We start from the raw sequence: 20,347 nt of genomic DNA, 5'->3' as shown, positions 1-20,347 counted from the left end.
TGGGTCTGCTTTTTGAGCTAATAGCCACTGCTTCTTTGATACATTGATCTATAAAGGTAGCATTTTGGCCATTATCTCCACGAGGAGGTTGGAGGAGTTACGTTCCCTAATTGCTGGAGAGAGAGAGAGAGAGAGTCAGCAATTAGAATATATATTTGCTTATATATATAAATATATATACACATCCAAAATTCCTTGGTAAAGTTGTTTCTGGGTTCCACTCTAATGCAGCCATATACTTACCATCCTGTTCCCCCCTAAGACACATTCTCATAAGAATGAAGAGAGGCTTCATACTTTGAATGTTAGAAGGGAGCTGGTGTTTAACTTGGGCAGAAGTAGGTGCTTTAGAAGGTCTATCCAGCTGTTTATTTCAGTTGTGGACAGGATGAAAGGCAACACAGTTTCATAGTGGGTTTCATCTTGCGTAAGGTTATGCTACGAAAACTTGCCTCCACAAAGCAGGGTGGTATCTCACTCCACAAGAGCTCAAGCAGCTTACACAGCTATTCTGGCTCAGGTATCTAGAAAAGACATTTGTAAAGATGCAAAATGGTCATTGATGTGTATACTTTAACACACACTATGTTATATCCTAAAGAGCCTTCCTGTTTCTCCAACCGCCTTTCTTTTTTCCTCCCTGAATGGACTGTGATAACCTTGGGTCCTCAACACAGTGGCCCAGGACTAAACTCTACAGTTTCTTTCTATTCCCTCTCTTTCTCTTCCCCCCCCCCCCCCGCCCGCCCCGGTCCCTCTTCAGGGACCCTTCTCATGAAAGTCTTTTTGCGCAGGAGGTGAAGAGCCTGCTGCAACTGGGAGCGGTGGAAGAAGTTCCTTGTGAGTACAGGAGCAATGGGTTCTAGTCCCGGTACTTTCTAATTCCAAAGGCCAAGGGCAGTCTAAGATCCATCCATCCTGGACCTGCGAGACTTCAACAAATACCTAACAAAGTTGAAGTTCCTCATGGTCTCCTTGGCCTCCATCATCCCCTCCCTGGATCCGGGAGACTGGTATGCCGCCCTCAGCTTGAAGAACGCGCACTTTCTTATAGCGATCTTTCAAGGGCACAGGCGCTTCCTATGCTTCACGGTGGGATTGGACCACTACCAGTTTGTGGTTCTCCCTTTTGGTCTAGCGACAGCATCGAGGGTATTTATCAAGTATATGTCGGTGGTAGCAGCCTATCTCAGGCTTATTCAGATCTACCCGTTTCTCAACGAATGGCTGGTCAAAGGTTGCTCCAGGTCCCAAGTCCAAAGGGATGTCGTGGTGCTACAGGTCACGTGCCGGTCTCTGGGCCTGTTGGTGAATGACAAGAAGTCAACGTTAGTTCTGGTGCAAAGGATAGAGTTCATTGGAGCGGTGCTCAACTCCACTTGCGCCAGAGCTTTCCTGCCACACGAGAGGCTCTAAATGATGGTGGACCTCATTGTGGGGGGTCTCTGCGTTCCCTCTAACCAGTCTGGGTAAGTCTGTGTTTGCTGCGCCACATGGCAGCATTGTACATATGTCATCCGCAGTGCAAGGCTCAGAATGCGACCCTTGCAGCAGTGGCTGGCAACAATTTATTCCCAGTCCAGAGATCGTAGAATATTAGGGTTGGAAGAGACCTCAGGAGGTCAACTAGTCCAATCCCCTGCTCAAAGCAAGACCAATGCCAACCAAATCATCCCAGCCAAGGCTTTGTCAAGCCGAGCCTTAAAAACCTCTAAAGATGGAGATTCTACCACCTCCAGGATCACCTGGACAAAGTTGTTACTATCCCATCGATGATACTTACCTCCCTGTAATGGTAGACCGACCCCAAGGTTGTCCTGGAAAGGGGTTCTGTTTGACACCCTGTGCCACTCGGCCGAACTGATATCGGAAGCTTTAGACATCGGCTGGGGAGTGCATCAAGGGACGTGGTCCCTGGAGGAGATGACGTTGCACATAAACGTCAAGGAGCTCAGAGCGGTATGTTTAGCCTGCAGGGTCTTTCTACCGTATGTGTCACTCAAAGTGGTGAGAGTGTTGACGGACAATATGGCCTTGATGTTCTACATCAATAGGCAAGGCTCTCTGTCAAGAGGCTCTCTGATTGTGGGATTTCTGCATCAAACATGCGATCCACCTGGAGGCCTGTAACCTCCCCAGCATCAGGAACATGCTGGTGAATCGCCTCAGCAGGTCCCTTTTCTCTCACCATGAGTGGTTGCTCCATCCAGAGGTAGCCCAATGGCTTTTCCAGAGGTGGGGAACTCCCTGAGTGAACCTGTTCGCCATCAGACAGAACAGGAAATATTATCAGTTCTGTTCCCTGCAGGGTCTGGATAAGGGCTCCCTCTCAGACGCCTTTCTCCTTCCCTGGTCAGAGGTCCTAATATATGCGTTCCTGCCGATCCTGCTCTTCAGCAGAGTCCTGTCAAAGATCAAGAGAGACAAGGCCTAAGTCATATGATTGCCCCGGTGTGGCCGTGCCAACATTGGTTCAGCACGTTGATGGACCTGGCAGCGGCCGCTCCCTGGCCCCTTCCCGACCGACCAGATCTGATTTCACAAGATCACGGGCGCCTCCTACACTCCAACCTTGCCTCCCTCCACCTCACGGTGTGGATGCTGCATGGTTAAACCCAGAGGAATGGGCCTGCTCTAACAAGGGCCAGCAAGTCCTCCTGGGAAGCAGGAAGCCTTCCACCAGAGCAACTTACCTGGCCAAGTGGACGAGGTTCTCCCATTGGGCGTCTGGGCATAGCATCTCTCCGTTATGCTCCTCCTTACAATCTATTTTAGGTTACCTGCTTCATTTTAAGAACTAGGGGCTGGCCCTTTTTTCCATCAGGGTGCACCTTGCAGCCATCCCTGCTTTTCACCCGTCGATCCAGGGTCAGATGGTGTTCTCGCATGACATGTTGCTCAGATTCCTGAGATGCCTTGAGAGAGACTTCCCGCCAGTCCGGGCTCCTGCCCCACAGTGGGATCTTAACTTGGTTCTTTCTAGGTTCACGGGCCCGCCCTTTGAAGCTATGGCCTCCTGCTCCCTTTACCACCTTTCATGGGAGGTTGCATTCCTTGTGGCAGTAACATTGCTGAGACGAGTGTCGGAGATTAAAGCCTTGACATTGGAGCTGCCATATACGGTGTTCTACAAGGACAAAGTTCAACTGCGACCCCATCTGGCCCTTCTTCCAAAAATGGTGTCTTCCTTCCACATCAACCAGGACATCTTCCTCACAGTGTTTTGTCCCAAGCTGCAGCCACTACTAAGGAAAGGAGGCTACATGCTCTAGATGTCAGACCTGCCCTGATGTTTTACCTGGAGCGTACCAAGCCCTTCCGCAGGTCAACCCTGTTCTTCATCACGACTGCGAACAGGATGAAGAGCCTTCCAGTATCTTCTCAGAGGATTTCAGACTGGATCACCTCCTGCATCCGGACCTGTTATGAGTTAGCACAGGTCCCACCATCACTGATAGTGAGGGCTCATTTGACCAGAACTCGGGCGTCCTCGGCAGCCTTCCTGGCTCACATTCCCATCCAGGACATTTGGAGAACCGTGATGTGATCTTTGGTTCACACATTCACTGCGCATTATACCATCACTCAGAAGGCCAGAGATGACATTGGGTACGGCAGAGCTGTGTTGCAATCTACGTATCCATGAACTCCTACCCGCCTCCATTGGTACTCCTTGGGAGTCACCTAATATAGAATGGACATGAGCAAGCACTCGAAGAAGAAGAGACAGTTACCTGTTCCGTAACTGGTGTTCTTCAAGATGTGTTGCTCATGTCCATTCCATGACCCGCCCTCCTTCCCCACTGTTGGGGTTTCCAGCAAGAAGGAACTGAGGGTGGGGGGAGCCGACGGCACCCCTTATACTGCAGGATGTGTGCACCACTCCAGAGGGCACCAGAGCCGGTCCTCTATGGATACCTCTGAGGAAAAAACTTACGGCACCGGTGCATGTGGTGAGCACACATGCCTCATATGGAATGGACATGAGCAACACATCTCGAAGAACACCAGTTACGGAACAGGTAACTGTCTTCTCTTAATCTTCTTGAAATATGGTATGTACAAGAATTTTGAAGGAGATTTAACTATATGGAAAGTTTGAAGTGAGTTTTGTTTGAGCTGGTTGGGGAGGACAGAAAATTTAGATGCAGATTTAAAAATTTCAAATCATAGCAAGTTTGACTTGTAACTTAACAGATCGGTTTTATTTGACTTCTGCAGAAAACTGCTCTTTAGCCTTCAGAGTAAACTTAAGGCTATGTCTATACTACAGATGCTGTCCGTGTAGGTAATTGATCTCCTAAGAGGCGGTAGCTAGGTTGACGGAAGAATTTCTAGTGGTGTCGACACCTAGGCTTAGATCTGCTTAACTTGCGTGTCTCGGGCTGTGAATTTTTCATGCTCCCAAGCGACGTAGCTAGGTTGACTAAGTTTTAGGTGTAGACCAGGACTTAGCAATTTTTAGATCAAACTAGTTTTGTGAACCAAAACATGGGTTGGAGCTAAAATTAGAATGTATAATGGAACCTAGTTGTAATCTTAATTATTAAGAGGCTATTGTCCGTTGTTAATTACTGTGGGGATTGAGCGAACATAAATAATGGTTTGTTTTGCTCATAAGTGTTTTCTGTTCACAATACATTGGGGTTCTGTTTGAAAAGTAACAGGAAATCTCATCACTTAATTTGAGGAATGGAGTTTGAGGCCTCAAAATCTGCGGGGTTTTTTTGTATTCTAATGTTTGGTTTAGAGACTAGGGCAGGCTCCAACATATTACTCTTGGCTGATATGACCTATGGAAAGCAGTCTTCCTCGGGGCATTTTTGGTGTTAGTTGACACAGTGTATACTTATCAGGGCTATTTTCAAATCTTGTGCTATCCAGTGTTTTGCATGGTTACTGAGAGAGAAAAGTGGGCTGTAGTTTGAGATAATAAGAAGGGAGATATATGTTATGCTTGATGCCATGCTCCCTTCAGTGGCGTAGCCAGCTTCTAAGAGGAGGGGGAGCAAATATAAAAAAGGAGCCCCCCCTTGGCTCCTCCTCTGGCCACGCCCTCTTGGCTCCTCCTCCGGCCGCTCCGCGCCCCCCCCCCTCCTCGGCTCTTCCAGCCCTGCTGTGCCACCCCCGTGCCTCCCCCTTGCTCCTCCGGCCGCCATGCTGCGCCCTCCCGCTCCTCCAGCCACCAGCCTGCGCCCCCCCTCGCTCCTCCGGCCGTGGCTGCTGGGCCGCGCTACCCCCACTCCTCCGGCCGTGCCACCCCCCCCCCATGGCTGCTGGCCACGCTGCGGGCTGCCAGGCTGCGCGCCCCCCCTCGCTCCTCTGGCCACAGCTGCCGGGCCGTGCTCCAGGCCGCCAGCCTGCGCCCCCCCGCTCCTCCGGACGCGGCTGCCGGGCCGTGCTGCGAGCTGCATGCCGTGTTCTCCCTCCTTTGGTCGCTTTTGGAAAGGCGGGGGAAGCGGCTGCTTCCCCTGCACCCCGCTAGCTACACTACTGACTCCCTTTCACAGTAGGATTCACAGTACCATGCTCAGGAGTGAGACTAATGTATTGCTGGCCTCAAGACTAGTCTTTCAGTATTGGGTCAGAAACTGTTCCTGGGAAGTGTGTAAAGATCACGCTTGTCAAATGGGGATACCTAACAGTAGAAACTTCCTAGCTGTCATTGAGGGCATGTAGTAAGTGACATTTTACTAATAGATCAAAACTTGTGAGAGTAAAAATGAAGATTCTTTTCTCTCCCTAAATGCATGTGGGATGGGAGGCCTTTGATAATAATTTTGCCTCTTATTCTGCCAATAGTATTTTGGATCTTTTCACAATAAGAATTAAGATGCCTTTTTTCTACTTTATAACTATCTTTTAAAAAATATATATTATTTATGCAGTGCTGTTGAGGAGCGTATTGTTTTACAGTCTAAATTTGGCAAGATGCCAAGCCAGGGCGAGGGAAGGATTAACCAGGAAAAAGTCATATGTGATTTGTTTTGTGCTATGACGTGAGATTGGAGAAGTTTACAGTTGTCAAGTTGAGAGAGAACCAGTCTTTGCAGCGATGACGTATTGGAAATGATTTAAGGTATGTCTACACTAGGAAAAGTGGTGTACCTTTTCTCTTGATGTAGACGTACCCTTAGAGGAAAGCGTGACAGGATTTTGAAAGGGTTATTTTATTTAGATCTAAATACTCCCCCTTCCCCTTCTCCCACCTCACAAAAAAAAAGCTATTCACAGCTCAGGACACCAGGACAGTTCTTTAGAATGGCAATCCATGCAGGAATAACCACCCTGCAGTAAGGCGCAACCCAAATACAAAATTAAATGATCTTAACTAGCCTGTAATTTGGAAGCAGTAAATTCTACAGTACCCCACCCCAAATCTCATTGCACTCAGGCTTTCAGTCCTCCCCCAAAACCTTAGTAAACAGAAGGTTTTAGTAACATGCCATAAAGGCAACTGATTCTGGCTATTTTGAATTAAGATTCCATTCTTGTGTGAAAGGGAAGGTAACACAATTATCACTGGAGAATGGAGAGGTTTAGTGGAGACAATTTAGAAGGAAAGATGTGTTCTGTTTTTGACTTGTTTAGTTTGAGGAGGAGATAACCGAGGGCTTGTTTTCACTAGTAAGTTAACACAAGGTTACAGCTCAAGTATTGTTATCTTGACCCCTTGAACCTACACACAAACCCTTTGTTTGTGGTGGTAATGCAAGTTGGCTAGCACAACTGGGAATATAGGGCAGACCTTGAGTGACCCTCCCTTGTCAACTGCCAACGTGTCATATCTGTAGCATGGACACAGGCTAGCCTGTGACACAACAACTGAGGGGCACTAATCCTCCAGTGCCTTCCCACAATATGACAGGTACCCAACCCCTTGGTCTTTTCTTGTCTACTTATTCCCCATTTCCTGACCCAGAGTCTTAGCATTCATTCTCCTTTTCACATGCACCTTCCAGTATCAGCATTTGAACTCATCAGTCTCTGATACGGAGCTCCATTCTTTGAGAATGGTCCCAAAGAGGGCATCTCACTGTGCTGGCAGCTGGCCGGAGGCTGGTAGACACCAGGAATGACTTGTTTTAATGGGTGTTGGTGCCATTTCTGCCTAGGATCTCCGGATGGATAGTTCTCCCACAATACATGGCAAAAACATTAATAGAATAGTGCCATTTACTGAAACTCTCTGAACCATGGGATTTTCCCCCAGAAGTCTTAGTGCTATATAGGAACAAGTAGAGCACCACTGTTACAGCAACCCATCCAGAACTCAACTGTTACTTTGTAGTGTGGATGCTGTCCGTTATGATTCTGAGGTGTGGGCATACCCTGAAAGGTAGACAGAGATGTGAGGCTGAACAGGAGAGGTCCAAAGTGAAAATAAATTTGAGTCAGTAGTACAGGAATTAGAAATCTTTTTTCTTCTTCTTTTCTCTTTGGTGTGGAGGGGTGGGATTTGAATTCCACTTCATAAAGGAGCAAGAAGAGCAACTAATTAAAGAAGTACCTTTCCCTCTGCAACTTCATATACATTTGTACCTGAAAGTGGCCATGACTGCATTCATCCAGTATTGACCATAGCTTAATTTATTCCTGAATAGAAAATGGGCTGCTGAGTTTTCACATCCAGCTATGCATTTATCCCTTGAACCATAGAGACGTATCTTGTTCTTGCTGTCTTGGAAATTGAATTTTGTATATTCTATCAGAGATTTTATTTAATAGAGCTGGTCTAAAGTTGTGATTCTCTGGTATGTTCATTCTGTGGACCACTTTGTAAGAAATATTCTTTCATGGACCACAACCACTCGCAATCTCCACTCCTTCTTTGCTTGGGTCTCAAAATGTTTAATTCTGCAGACTGTTGGGCATGATTCTGCCAATCATTGGTGGTCCAAGGACCACAACCCTGATCTCAAGTATCCCCCTCCTGGAATCCGAGCTCCAGAGTAAGCTTTATTTAGCTCTCAGTTTACACTTGTAGAAGGGATTAGTAGCTTTTACTTGGAAATCATTTGAAAGTGTAAAAATTATTTGCAACATCACATGGGATAGATTAATGGGTGTCAAATGTTACACAATACTGGACATATATACTGCTGTTAATCTAGTGTTGCAAAACTATTAGCAGATAATGAATCACCAGCCTTTTTTGACCATTTAAAAAGAAGTGTGCTGCTTCTCTGCCCCTAATGTTGTCTTCTGTTTTTGAGTGGGACCATCTCGTGACAGTTCATGTTAACATTTGGAAAACACCAGGTTGACATCTATGTTCAGCTCCTACCTTGCTAATTGTTTTCTTGGATTAAAGCTTTTTCCAAATCCCCTTTATTACTGAAGTTATTGTTGCCAGCAGGAATAAGATTAAAGGTGCTAAAGTCTGTAGAGTTGTTTCTAATTTGTATGTGTCATTTCAGTGGCATTTTAACAGAACTCTGTCTCTCTCCCTCCCTGCTCCACCAGTACTGTGCTGAGAAGCCAAGCTATTGGAAGAGATTTCATTTTGTTCCCTAATTATTATGCTGGCACTTGGGAGATAATTTTTCCCTTCATGCACTGCCAATTAATATGCAAATGAGCTGATAAATATTTATACCATGATTTAAATTATGCAGGGAACGCTTTCAGTGTACTCTGCAAATGAATTGTTCATGGACTTCAAAGTGCTGGCTGCTGTGCTAACGAGGGGAGATTTGCATAAGGCCCTAATCAGGCGCATACTGATTAAGCTTCATTATGGAAACTGCCAGCTGCAATCTTTGTTTCTGTTTTATTACAAAAAGGGGAACTTTTCACGCTTCAGTCGCCTTGACAATGTCAGACACAGCTAGTAGGAGAGACTAAAACTCCACAGAGCAACTGAAGTTTCCCTGTTCAGTTGAAGATTGCTATGGTGTAACTGAAGTTGTATTTCTCCCCCTCACCCCTACTCCCTTTCTTGTTCTGTTGAGAGCAGTAGCATAAATTTGTTAGAAATAGTCTTCCCCCTCTTTATTTCTTTCCTTGGACTATCTGAACCTGTAGAGGATTTCACAGCAATGTTGGACTGCAGTGACTACGTTCTAGGTGGGTACCAGCTCTGCTCTTTCTTATAAGCGTTTAATATGGAAATAGAGGGTGTGAGATTGACTATGCATGGAGGCTTAAACATATGCAGGGTTTGCAGAAAGCATTTTAAAGGTGAAGCTCGCCAGTAAATCAACAGCAAGTGCCACCCTGCTATTCCAGTTTTTTCCTGATTCTGGAGAATTGTACTCTTCGGCATTGGAAAAAATAGATTTGCTCTTGGGTTTGGGTGATATTCAATACAGAACTTTTTGCTTTTGGGATTTTATTCTGAGAATCATTTGACTTCTGACAGACATTAAGATTTAGGACTTGAATGGCAGATCCATATACTCTTTTTTTTGTTTGTTTTTTATATTTAAAAAAAAATTCCAATTTCAAACCACTTACCCATATCAACTCTTCACAGGGCCTATAGTTTGTTTGTGTGTGTATGTGTGTTTTTCTGACATAATAGCAAGGTTTCTTCTTGTGTAATGGAAAATAGGGTGGAGGTCACAGTTGCCATTGATGCATAGCTTGCATCAGCTTAAGGTACTGAGATAACGTATTTCCATTAGCAGCCTGTCAGTCCTGTACTCATATTTCTTCCCTTTCCTATATTTTAAAAGTTATTTGTAATAATTGTTTGTTGTTTTTTTGCAATAGGTAGTATGTTATTTTCAGAGCTCTGAATTCCACACATTGAACCTAAGGGTATTTCCTTTTTGGTCCTACAATAAAAGGTATAACTGGACCATCGTTAGTCTGATGTTTGTTTTTAAGGAGATATCTGAACATGCATATTTCCAGATATGCAGCAGTTGCAAGTTTGAGTCAAAGATTCATATGTAAGTGACCCATTTGGTGTTTTGCTGGAATTGAGGAATCCCTCTGACCTATGTTTCCCAGGGAATTATTTATGCTGGTTCTGATGGAGTATTGGGAAAGTTTCCCTTGAATGGGTGTGAGGGGAAACAGTGCGTGAAATTCTATATTAAGATGATTTTACATGTACGCATTGCTTAATTTGCAATTTATCTATCATTCCAGTCTTGTCCATCCTCTGCTTTTTATTTTTTTTCTGAATACCTTTTGAAATATCAGAGAGGCAGCGAAAGCCTAGCATAGTAGTGCCTTGTGTTACACTCAAACTCTGCTATCAGAGTAACAAGAATGAATGTAAAAGCTCCTTTGAGTTTGATTTCAGTCATGCACCTGCTGCTTTCGATCTTTCTGTGCTTGAGGTTTGTTTTTAGGTGCTATTGACAGAAATTTGCAGCCCAGCCTTTATTTAAAACTCAAGAAAAGTCTAAAGGGGAAAAAGGTGTTGGAGGGAAAGAAGGTGTTAACACCCTTATTTTTTTTAATTGCAAAAGAACTTTCCTTTGCAATTAATCTACAAACCAATTACATTATTGTAGGTCTTTGCCCTATAGATAAGTGTCTATTTTGTTCATAACAGTATTGTGCTTCAGATGCATGTGATGCTATTTGCAATGGAAACACTATAGAGTGCTTGACCCATTCTGTGCAAAATAAACATAGAACATCACCTTCCACACACCCACCAAGGTTTTGTTCAAGCTGGTGAAGGTAATGAAGGTTTATTCTTCCATGGGTTCAAAGCAGTTCTGGCAGGAAGTTTCTACAGCGAGTTTATCTCTTTACTTGTTATAGTGTTTGGGGGTTTGATGGAAGACAGAACATTGCAAATATATTGCTGCCAGAGGTGAATCTTAATAGTAAAATATTATTCTTACTGCAAGCACATTTTACTACCTGCCTAAATTCCCCATATACATGTAACACTAAACAACCACTAAATACCTCTTTCTGAAGCCTTGATTTCCCAGTGCAGTCTGGCAAAAACTATTCTTGTTGCCCTGTGGAATGGTATTTGCAGCTTCATTAAAGACAAACTACTGATCATCCACTAGGTATGGAGTGTGACGGGTTGGATCACAGAAACCCCCTTTGGAGGTGCAAAGACTACCCCTGCTTCTGTTTTCCCTGCCAGCTCAGGACTCCAGCACCCTGTCTTGTTGAGCCAGACACTCCTGTCTGCTCCAACACAGACCCAGGGTCTGAATCACTTGCCCCAAAGCTGCAAGTTTACCCGAAAACAGTTCACAGAAGTGTGCTTGTCTTTAGCACTCAGATGCCCAACTCCCAATGGGGTCTAAACCCAGATAAATCCGTTTTACCCTGCATAAAGTTTATGCAGAGTATACTCATAAATTGTTCGCCCTCTATAACACTGATAGAGAGATATGCACAGTTGTTTGCTCCCTCAGGTATTAATACATACTCTGAGTAAATTACTAAATAAAAAGTGATTTTATTAAGTACAGAAAATAGGATTTAAGTGGTTCCAAGTGGTAACAGGCAGAACAAAGTAAGTCACCAAGCAAAATAAAATAAAATGCGCAAACATATGTCTAATCAAACTAAATACTGATAATCTCACCCTCAGAGATGCTTCAGTAAGTTTTTCTCAGACTGGACACCTTCCAGGCCTGGGCACAATTCTTTCCCCTGGTACAGCTCTTGTTCCAGCTCAGGTGATAGCTAGGGGATTCTTCATGATGGCTCCTCTCTCCCTTTTTTCTGTTCCACCCCTTTATATATCTTTTGAATAAGGCGGGAATCCTTTGTCCCTCTGGGTTTCCACTCCCCCTCACTGGAAAAGCACCAGGTTAAAGATGGATTACAGTTCAGGTGACATGATCACATGTCACTGCAAGACTTCATTGCCCACTTGCCAGCACACACACATACAGGAAGACTAACAGGTAAACACAGCCATCTGCAGACAATGGTCCTGGTTAATGGGAGTCATCAAGATTCCAAACCACCATTAATGGCCCACACTTTGCATAATTACAATAGGCCCTCAGAGTTACGTTTTATATTTCTAGTTTTAGATACAAGAGTGGTACATTTCTATAAATAGGATGATCACACTCAGTAGATTATGATCAAATCTTTATAAAACTATCCCAGTTACACTATATTCACTTATGTTTTTATAAAACCATATAGACTGCACAACGTCACATGGAGCAAAATATTTTCAAAGGTTTGCTGCATGAGCCTTCTGTAAAAAAAAGAGGGAGAATGTCCACTATATTCTGCAGTACACTGTACCCAATTAATTTTCTTCAATAGCTTCAATAATAACAATTTATTTATAATAATGTGCCATTAGAGGCCCCAATCAGGATCAGGGCCCCAATGCTAGTCTCTGTAATGAAGTCCTATGGGAAGCACAGTGCTATTTCCATCATGCAGAGGCTCAATCCTTTTTCATAGTGTGGACCACAGCTTAACAGAGAAATGATTTTTATGACCTCTGCCCCTTCCACTTGTGATCATGCTGACTAACTTCTTTCCCATTCATGAACTCATAACATCCCCTGTATTCAGGACTTGAAAACCTGCTAGCCCAAGGCTGCCACTACGCTGAAATACACTGGTATTTCTAGTCCTCTTGCTTAGTCATCTACAGGTCATGCATTCATCATTACTTGGATCAAGTCTCCAGTCTCTTGCTGACTAAAATCAGAACCTGCAATTAATGCCAGTTTCCATTTCCAATGCTTTCCCTCAACAAATTTAGTGCTGGATAGTGCCCCATCCAAGTAAATCTATGTATGCTGGTCCTACACACAGATCCATCTGCGAGAGGTGGGCGGGGCGGGGGCATACAAACGGCCCTTTGCTATGGTGTCAGTAAACAGAGGTTTCCCTCTTCCAGAAACTGACACTAGTTCTCCCTGGGGAGTTACAGCCTTGAGGAGCCAGTCCCCAGTCAATTTGAAGACCAGTGGTAGTAGACCCTCTCCTGGCCACCTAGCTGAGGGCTGTTTTATTGGGATGGAGGTCTTGTTGACAGTATTTCACCAAATTGATGGCTGTATGGATGGGAAGGGGCTTGAAGGAACCCTCCAATCACATCCCATAGACCAGTGGTGGGCAAACTTTTTGGCCTGAGGGCCACATCTGGAAATAGAAATTGTATGGCGGGCCATGAATGCTCACAAAATTGGGGCTGGAATGTGGGAGGGGGTGAGGGCTCTGGTTGGGGGTGCGGGCTCCTGGGTGGGGCCAGAAATGAGGAGTTCAGGGTGCAGGAGGTGTCTGGGGCAGGGAGGGGCTGAGGACTCTGGGGTGGGGCTGGAGATGAGGAGTTTGGGGTGTAGGAGCGTGCTCCAGCCTGGGATTGAGGGGTTTGGCAGGTGGGAGAGGGATCAGGGCTGGGGCAGGGGGTTGGGGTGTGGGCTTTGGATGGGGGTGCAACAAACATTGAGATTCTGTAAAAGCTGATGCCCCTCACTTGGGAAAGGTTCCTACTTGTTATAGGTGACTGGATTTTTCAAGCCATACCTAGGTGAACTACATCAGTTATTTACATGGAAAAGTTACATCTGGAAAGTTATTGATGTATTTTTAACTGAATTAATGACTTTTGACTTTAAAAAAAACAAACAAACAAACTACTCACTCACTTTTGTTGCTCTTCACCTGACTTTCTCCTTCCTATCTCTTCTCCTCCAGCCCTGCATATGCTTCTCTGCTGCCTGGTCTGCTTGTTTTCCTTTCTCCCCACACAAGCTTTTCTGTGGCTGGTTCCCTTCTTCCCCACTTAGCTGGACATGCTGTCCAGCTCTGATCATTCTTTCTCTTGCGCTTCTTGGCGTGCCTTTCCTTTTGCTGGTTGTCATTTTCAGTACCAATGGTAGTTGTGGTATCTGAGGGTAGCTCCAGTTTCCTCTGCTATTTAGTAGCTGATACAAGTACAGACAGGCCGGCTTCATTTCATTGTTTCCAGCTGCTTTTTCAGTCCACTAGGCAACAAAGATCCTGGACGCCTGTAGAAGCAACTGGAACAAGCTAGAGCAGGTAGTGGCAGTAGCCAGCCCTCTGCAGACCATTGATCAATGGATCATTGGTTTTGAACCGCTGCTTTAATGACAACCAATTACAGGAGCAACCCTCTTGAACACCCTGAATCAAAAGTTTTATGTTGAGCTAGTTGAGGATGGAAGATGCGTTTGAGGATTTGTTTGTTTTTCTCTGTCCAAATTATTCTGTTTAACCACTTGACATAGTCTGTCTTGTCTTGTGTCTATGGTAATGTGAGATGCTGCGGTTACCAGCAAGATATGAGAAGGCCTGAGTTAGAGTTGATACTGTGCTGACAGCATCTGTTACCGATACTCGAAACTGTATTCTCTCCCTGCCACCTGGGAAGGCTCTCTGCTGCGTTCACTATATTTAATCTTGGCAGGATCAGATTTTTATTGATAAATATCAGTAAATGTAAGTTTCATCATACACACAAACTGATGAAAAAATATTTCCATTGATAGTAATTGAAATTTACAGATAGGTAAGGTAAGAAAAAAGCTGCTTGAGAACTTATTTGAGCTTGATTTAAGGATATTTACTTTTTATGTTTTGACATGTGATGTTGACAAATTGTGCTTAAATGGTTATAAAGTTTTAACTTTCAATCTCAATATCTACTGTCATTAAATAATTGTCTGACCCCTTCTGAAAGCCTCCCTCCCCCATAATATCCAGAACTGTGGAAAATTTAAATTAATAAAAATAAAAAAGCTTTATAATAAACCTATGTGATTTGTCAAAGTTTTTTATAAAACAAAATTAAAAATCAAATTCTGCCAAACCTAACCATATTAAATTTGACAAACTTGAAAATTAGGAGCACACACTTTGAGATTGACCCACAGGGAGACTGAAAAGAGACCATAATAAAATAATTTAACACTGTTGACATTCCTATGAAGTAAAAATGCAGGACTAGATAAATATTTCTCCCAGTAATGACTGAATTTCCTTATTTATGAAAAACAAAATATATTTGGACATAGCATAAGCCAGCATTTTTTAATCTATAAATTGCTGCTTTTTTCACCAGACCTTTGCTTCTATAATTCTTTCACAGTATTGGGCACCCTTGCCCTGTTGAATCCTTTCTGTTATTCTCTCAACATTTTCTTGTTTTGTGTATGTGGTTGCTGAGATTTATTCTTTAAAACAATGGCCCAGTCCATGATTGAAAGATTCGCCATTGCATCCCTTGATGTTCTTGAAATCCCTTCCAGCCCTACATTTCTGTGATCCCATCCCTGATCATCATCATTGTATGTGAGATATATGCCATTCAGGCTTGTCATATTTTATACTTAGCTTGTTAGAAAAGACAGCATCAATATTTTCCACTTTATTTCTTTATATCTCTTTACCTCTCTTTTAATCCAGACTCAAGAATGAACAATCCGTCAGAAACCAGTAAACCACCAATGGAGAGTGGGGATGGGAACACAGGTAAGAAATTAATATTTAGTGTTCAGATCTGACCTTCTGGGAGAATTGGATGGCTTTAAAAGGGAGAATCTCCTTTATTTGTGTATGAATACTTGGGCTGTTTTGTGTACATTTCTTATGGGTTTTTTTGTCTTAGGGTGTGTCTACACTGCAATTAGATACCTGTGGCTGGCTTGTGCCAGCTGACTCAGGCTCGTGGGGCTCAGGCTGAAGGGCTGTTTAACTGTGGTGTAGATGTGGGTTTGTGCTGCGGTCTGAGCTCTGGGACCCTGTGAGGTGGGAGGGTCCCAGAGTTTGGATGGCAGCCAAAGCCCACACATCTACACCACAGTTAAACAGCCCTTTAGCCCAAGTCAGCAGCATGGACTAGCCACGGGTGTCTCATTGCAGTGTAGTCATATCCGTGGGGGCTCCTGCTTGCCATTTAATATATTAACTATAGTATATCTAACTGTTCATTTTTGCAGATCTGTGTTTCCTCATACACAATAATAATTTTTTCCCCATTCTTACAATGTTACCTCTATAGAGAGAGAGAGTCGCTGATGGGAGCTGATGTAGACTTTGACACCTATTAGGTTCTTCTCTGTTTTCCCTAATATCACAATCCTAGGAACCTTTTTCAAAAGAGTTTCCTAAAGAGCTGCTTGTAGGTGATGGAGAGTAAAGAGTTCATTATGTATTATTTTAAAATTAAAATTGTATTAAAAACATAATTCATGTTTTTACCTTTAGTTAGATTGAAAAAAAATACTATTTTGTGCTACTAGTTCCTTTCTAAATGCCATTTAATTCTTTTTGGAAACAAGGAGTAGAAATGAGAACTCCGAATGAAAAAGTAAATAGGATGAAATAACTCAGAATTAGCCTCTCTCTGCAGACAAGTCCAGGTTATGAGTTGGGGGAAATTTTAATTGTAAGAAATCATTTCTCATTGCTTTTAGAGAAGTCTGGGTTCATAGAATGGGATAAACAATAATTCTTTCACTTCACTTTCCCCAATAACAATAATAAGAATATTCTTCCTTTATTTCAACTCTAGGCACTGTAGTGAACCTGGCAATTTGCAGCATTTTATATTGTTGATTCTCTCTGTTCTTTGTGCATGACTTTAATAACAATACATCTAAGGACAATTGAGTGTTCCCTGTACTAATCCAAGGTTGATGGATGTTTTCCTGTCAATAGGTGGAACCAGTCAGATTTTTTCAGCTCATTCACATGTCTGTTCCCTGGTACTGCATTTTCAGTTTTTGTAACGTCCACAGTAGTGGTGATGCTAGAGTGAGGGCTCGTCTACACTGAAAATTTACAGTGCTACAGCTTTCTCGCTCAGGGGTGTGAAAAAAACACACCCCTGAGCGCAGCAAGTTTCAGCGCTGTAAAGCACCAATGTAAACAGTGCACCAGTGCTCAGAGCCATGCCTCTTGTGGAGGTGGTTTTTTTTAGAGTGCTGGGAGAGCTCTCTCTCAGTGCTCTACCATGACTACACAAGCCATGTTAAAGCACTGCCAGTGTAGACTAACCCTGAGTCTTAAGAGTTTTTGTTTTTCTGTACATAAAAATAATCCATTATGAATTTAAAAGACTCTCCGGTGTGGTTTAAAAGTTCTAATCCCTTTCAGATCCTCTCAAGTGTCCCTACTTTGGAACTGTGTAGGCTTTCTCAGGAGGACAGTGGTTCTAACTCTCCCTTTCTCCTCCAGAAGCACTGGAGCTGGAGGTGTGTAAAAGCCCTGAGGAAAACTTGGTGTTCTACTTCAGTCACAGCAACTTCCTGCCTATAGCACAACCTCAGAGTAGGAACAGAACACAGAAGTGTGGTGGATAAGATACACTGGACGGAATGCACTGCCATCTGGCAGTGTATTCTATGTAACTTGGTGCTATAAACAATTATCATGTCTCTTTTTGACTAAAGTATGCAGCCAAAGAGGGTGACATGGTTCGTACATGAGCTGTTCTTCCTCTCCTATATAGTTGTTTTAGCAACACCCTAGCTCAGTTGTAGAAGAGGCAGAGGCAAATAGGTGATCAGCTCTGGAGGGGTTAGATCCTAAGGTAACCTGCTGATTTATGAAGATGTGTATGGATGTCTTTGCAACAACATAGGGCTATAGTTTCTGTGATTTCCTCATTTACGTTCCCTAATGATGGGAATCACTGTATTGTATGAGGCTAAACTTTTATATTTTGCAGTGGCATGTGTTTTGGACCTTTATAAGTATCATCTCTAGTAAATTAAAATATTCCTGAGCTGTTCATTTTAGGCTCATAATTTATAAACTCAGTAGGCAAGATGACAGAACCCAGAATTTTGGAGGGTTCTCTTTATTTATTGTATTAGGTCTCATTGTTTTTATGCTCACAAACCAGTGAAGCTAGTAATTAGTAACATTTATGAACCATTCCATCCAGGGTTCAAACACCTTACAGGCAGCACCAGGCAGCTGGCAGATGTTAATCTCAAAGAATTTTATTTTTATCACTTTCAGGGCTAAAAGAAGTTACAAACTCTGCTGGTTTCCCAGTGGCGCTTGTAACTCACGTGAGTCTCTCATGTATATACTGCTAGCAGATCTCTTAACCACAATGAATCATTGCTGTTTTTCTCTGTTTGAATCATTGTGTATCAAAATCCTATGAGCTGATGGAGCTTATAAATTTTATGACAGAAATAGCTAAGGTGTATGGAATTTACATTTGGCAGAGATTGTAACTTCAGAAAAAATGCAATCATTGTTGGTAAAGTTAACATACCTTGCAAGTTCTATGAGACTAATAGCTAAGGTTCATGGAAGTTAGAGAAGTATGGTAGTTAGAAATTAGACAAATTGCAGTTTATGATACTTTAAACCAGGGGTCGGCAACGTTAGGCACGCGGCTCACCAGGGTAAGCACCCTGGCGGGCCAGGCCAGTTTATTTACCTGCTGATGCAGCAGGTTCGGCCAATCGCGGCCCCCCCAGGGCCGTCCCGGGCGAATGGGGGCGGCGAGAAGTGGCGCAGGCGAGGGATGTGCTGGCCGCGGCTTCTCGCTGCCCCCATTAGCCCAGGATGGCGAACGGCGGCCAGTGGGGGCCGCAATCGGCTGAACCTGCCACGTCAGCAGGTAAATAAACTGGCCCGGCCCGCCAGGGTGCTTACCCTGGCAAGCCGCATGCCGAACGTTGCCGACCCCTGCTTTAAACCTTTGGAACTTCAGTCAGGTCCCCTGCAGAGACTACAGTCTCAACAGAATGCATAAAGTAGATTGCACCTTTTGGGGATCTCATGCAGGTCAGTGTCAGCAATGTGCCCGAATGGGACTGTAACTTTTAGTAGGGATCTCATGCAAGTTTCTCAGGCACAAAAGGAGCTAGTTGCTGCTGAAGTTATGGAACTTGTGATGATCACTTGCCCTCAGACTGGAATTCCTCCCTACTCTAAACAAAACTCTGCAAACTTCTTCTCAAATCCTGCCTCTTAACCCCAGTCTTGGCCAGGAAAGCTAACTGGATGTCCCCTGGAGGCACTGAAGGATAGAGAGAATAGTAAGCGTCTGAACATCTCTCCTAACCTCTATCCAGACACCTAATGGTAAATTGGGAGCCTCTTTTTGTCCTATAAAGAGTGAGAGTATGGCATAAAATTTACCTGAGGTCTTCAGTACAATTTACTGCTTTAACTAATGCCCTATATTTCCCAATGTCTGCTCTTTTGAAATAAAAAATCACAGTTGATGACTTTGGTTTTTATTATCCTTCCATTTAATTTAAATTGAATAAACTCCTGATCACTCATTCCAAAGTTATTTCCTATGACCAATCTTAGGCCTGGTCTACACATTGGGGAGAATCGACCTAAGATACGCAACTTCAGCTATGAGAATAGCGTAGCTGAAGTCGACATATCTTAGTTCGACTTATCTCACGTCCTCACGGCGCGGGGTCAATTGCTGCGGCTCCCCCCATCAACTTTGCTTCCGCCTGTCGCTGAGCTAGAGTTCGGCAGTCGACGGGAGAGCGATCGGGGTCGATTTATCGCGTCTACACTACACGCGATAAATTGATCCCCGATAGATGGATCGCAACCCACCGATCCGGCGAGTAGTGTAGACGTAGCCTTGGTGGTTTTGTTTTTTGTTTTTTTTTTTTTTCAGCGTAGACATGTGCAGTCAAGCACATTAGACCTAGGGCACCCTGGATTTATGTGGCATTTTCCCCAGCCCCATATCCACTGTCACTTTTCACACACACCGACCAAGATGGCATGGAGGCATTGAGAGTTTGACCCCCACACACCTTAGGACGTGTGGGTAGAGAGGTCGGATAGTAATTGCTGTTGTTCAGAAGAATTGGGCCCCGTGTCTGCTGTCTTTAAGCAGCACTAGTTTTCCATGTTTAGCTCCTAAGCACAGTAGGAGTTGGGACTCTCTGGTCCCTTCATGCCCCTTCTGGTATCTTGATCTTCAAAATCCTTGCCAGCTACAGTCTCATCTCACAGCTCTCTCATGAACTTCTTGAGGTTCACAGGAGTGGAGCCCCACTTCTAAGCACCTTAGGAGTAAGGTCCTGTGTACCCTACGAACTGGACTAAAAATCTAAGGCAAGGCCCCACTTTCCCCCCTTCGACCCTCTACTCTACACCACCCCACCCTCTCTGTTTCTGTGGCAAATTGGAAATTCAGTAGTAGACTCAAGTAAGGTCCTAGTGTTCTTCCCAAAACCAAAACTGCATTCTAATTATAGGAGAAACAAAAGTCCATACCCGTAGGAGAAACAAGAGTCCATACCCTAGATGTCAAGAGTGCTTCCAGTTTTTATTTGAATAGGACTAAGGCATTTAGAAAGTTAGTAAGACTTTCTGTAGCCTTTTGAGGATCGCTGTCAAGGAAATGCCATTTCTGCTCTGCACCTGTCTAAATGGAGTAAGCCATGCATTGAGACATGTTATATATTAG

General features: G+C 43.8%; 1 protein-coding gene across 3 annotated transcripts in view; it reads left to right on the top strand.

The window, feature by feature from the left end:
* Nucleotides 1–20,347, top strand: part of POU2F1 (POU class 2 homeobox 1) — a 187,449-nt gene that overhangs the window by 79,757 nt on the left and 87,345 nt on the right. For 2 of the 3 annotated variants that reach the window (XM_034791701.1, XM_034791690.1), the window contains exon 2: nt 15,340–15,405. In XM_034791701.1, the coding sequence (XP_034647592.1) occupies nt 15,340–15,405 (66 nt within the window). Of the gene's footprint in view, nt 1–8,930; nt 9,070–15,339; nt 15,406–20,347 lie in introns of those variants that run through there. The other variant, XM_034791700.1, reaches the window with a different exon arrangement.

This window comes from Trachemys scripta, chromosome 1 (assembly GCF_013100865.1).
Source record: "Trachemys scripta elegans isolate TJP31775 chromosome 1, CAS_Tse_1.0, whole genome shotgun sequence".
Taxonomy (NCBI): Eukaryota; Metazoa; Chordata; order Testudines; family Emydidae; genus Trachemys; species Trachemys scripta.
Note: the sequence above shows the minus strand (reverse complement) of the source record. Positions and strands in the feature narration are given on the sequence as shown.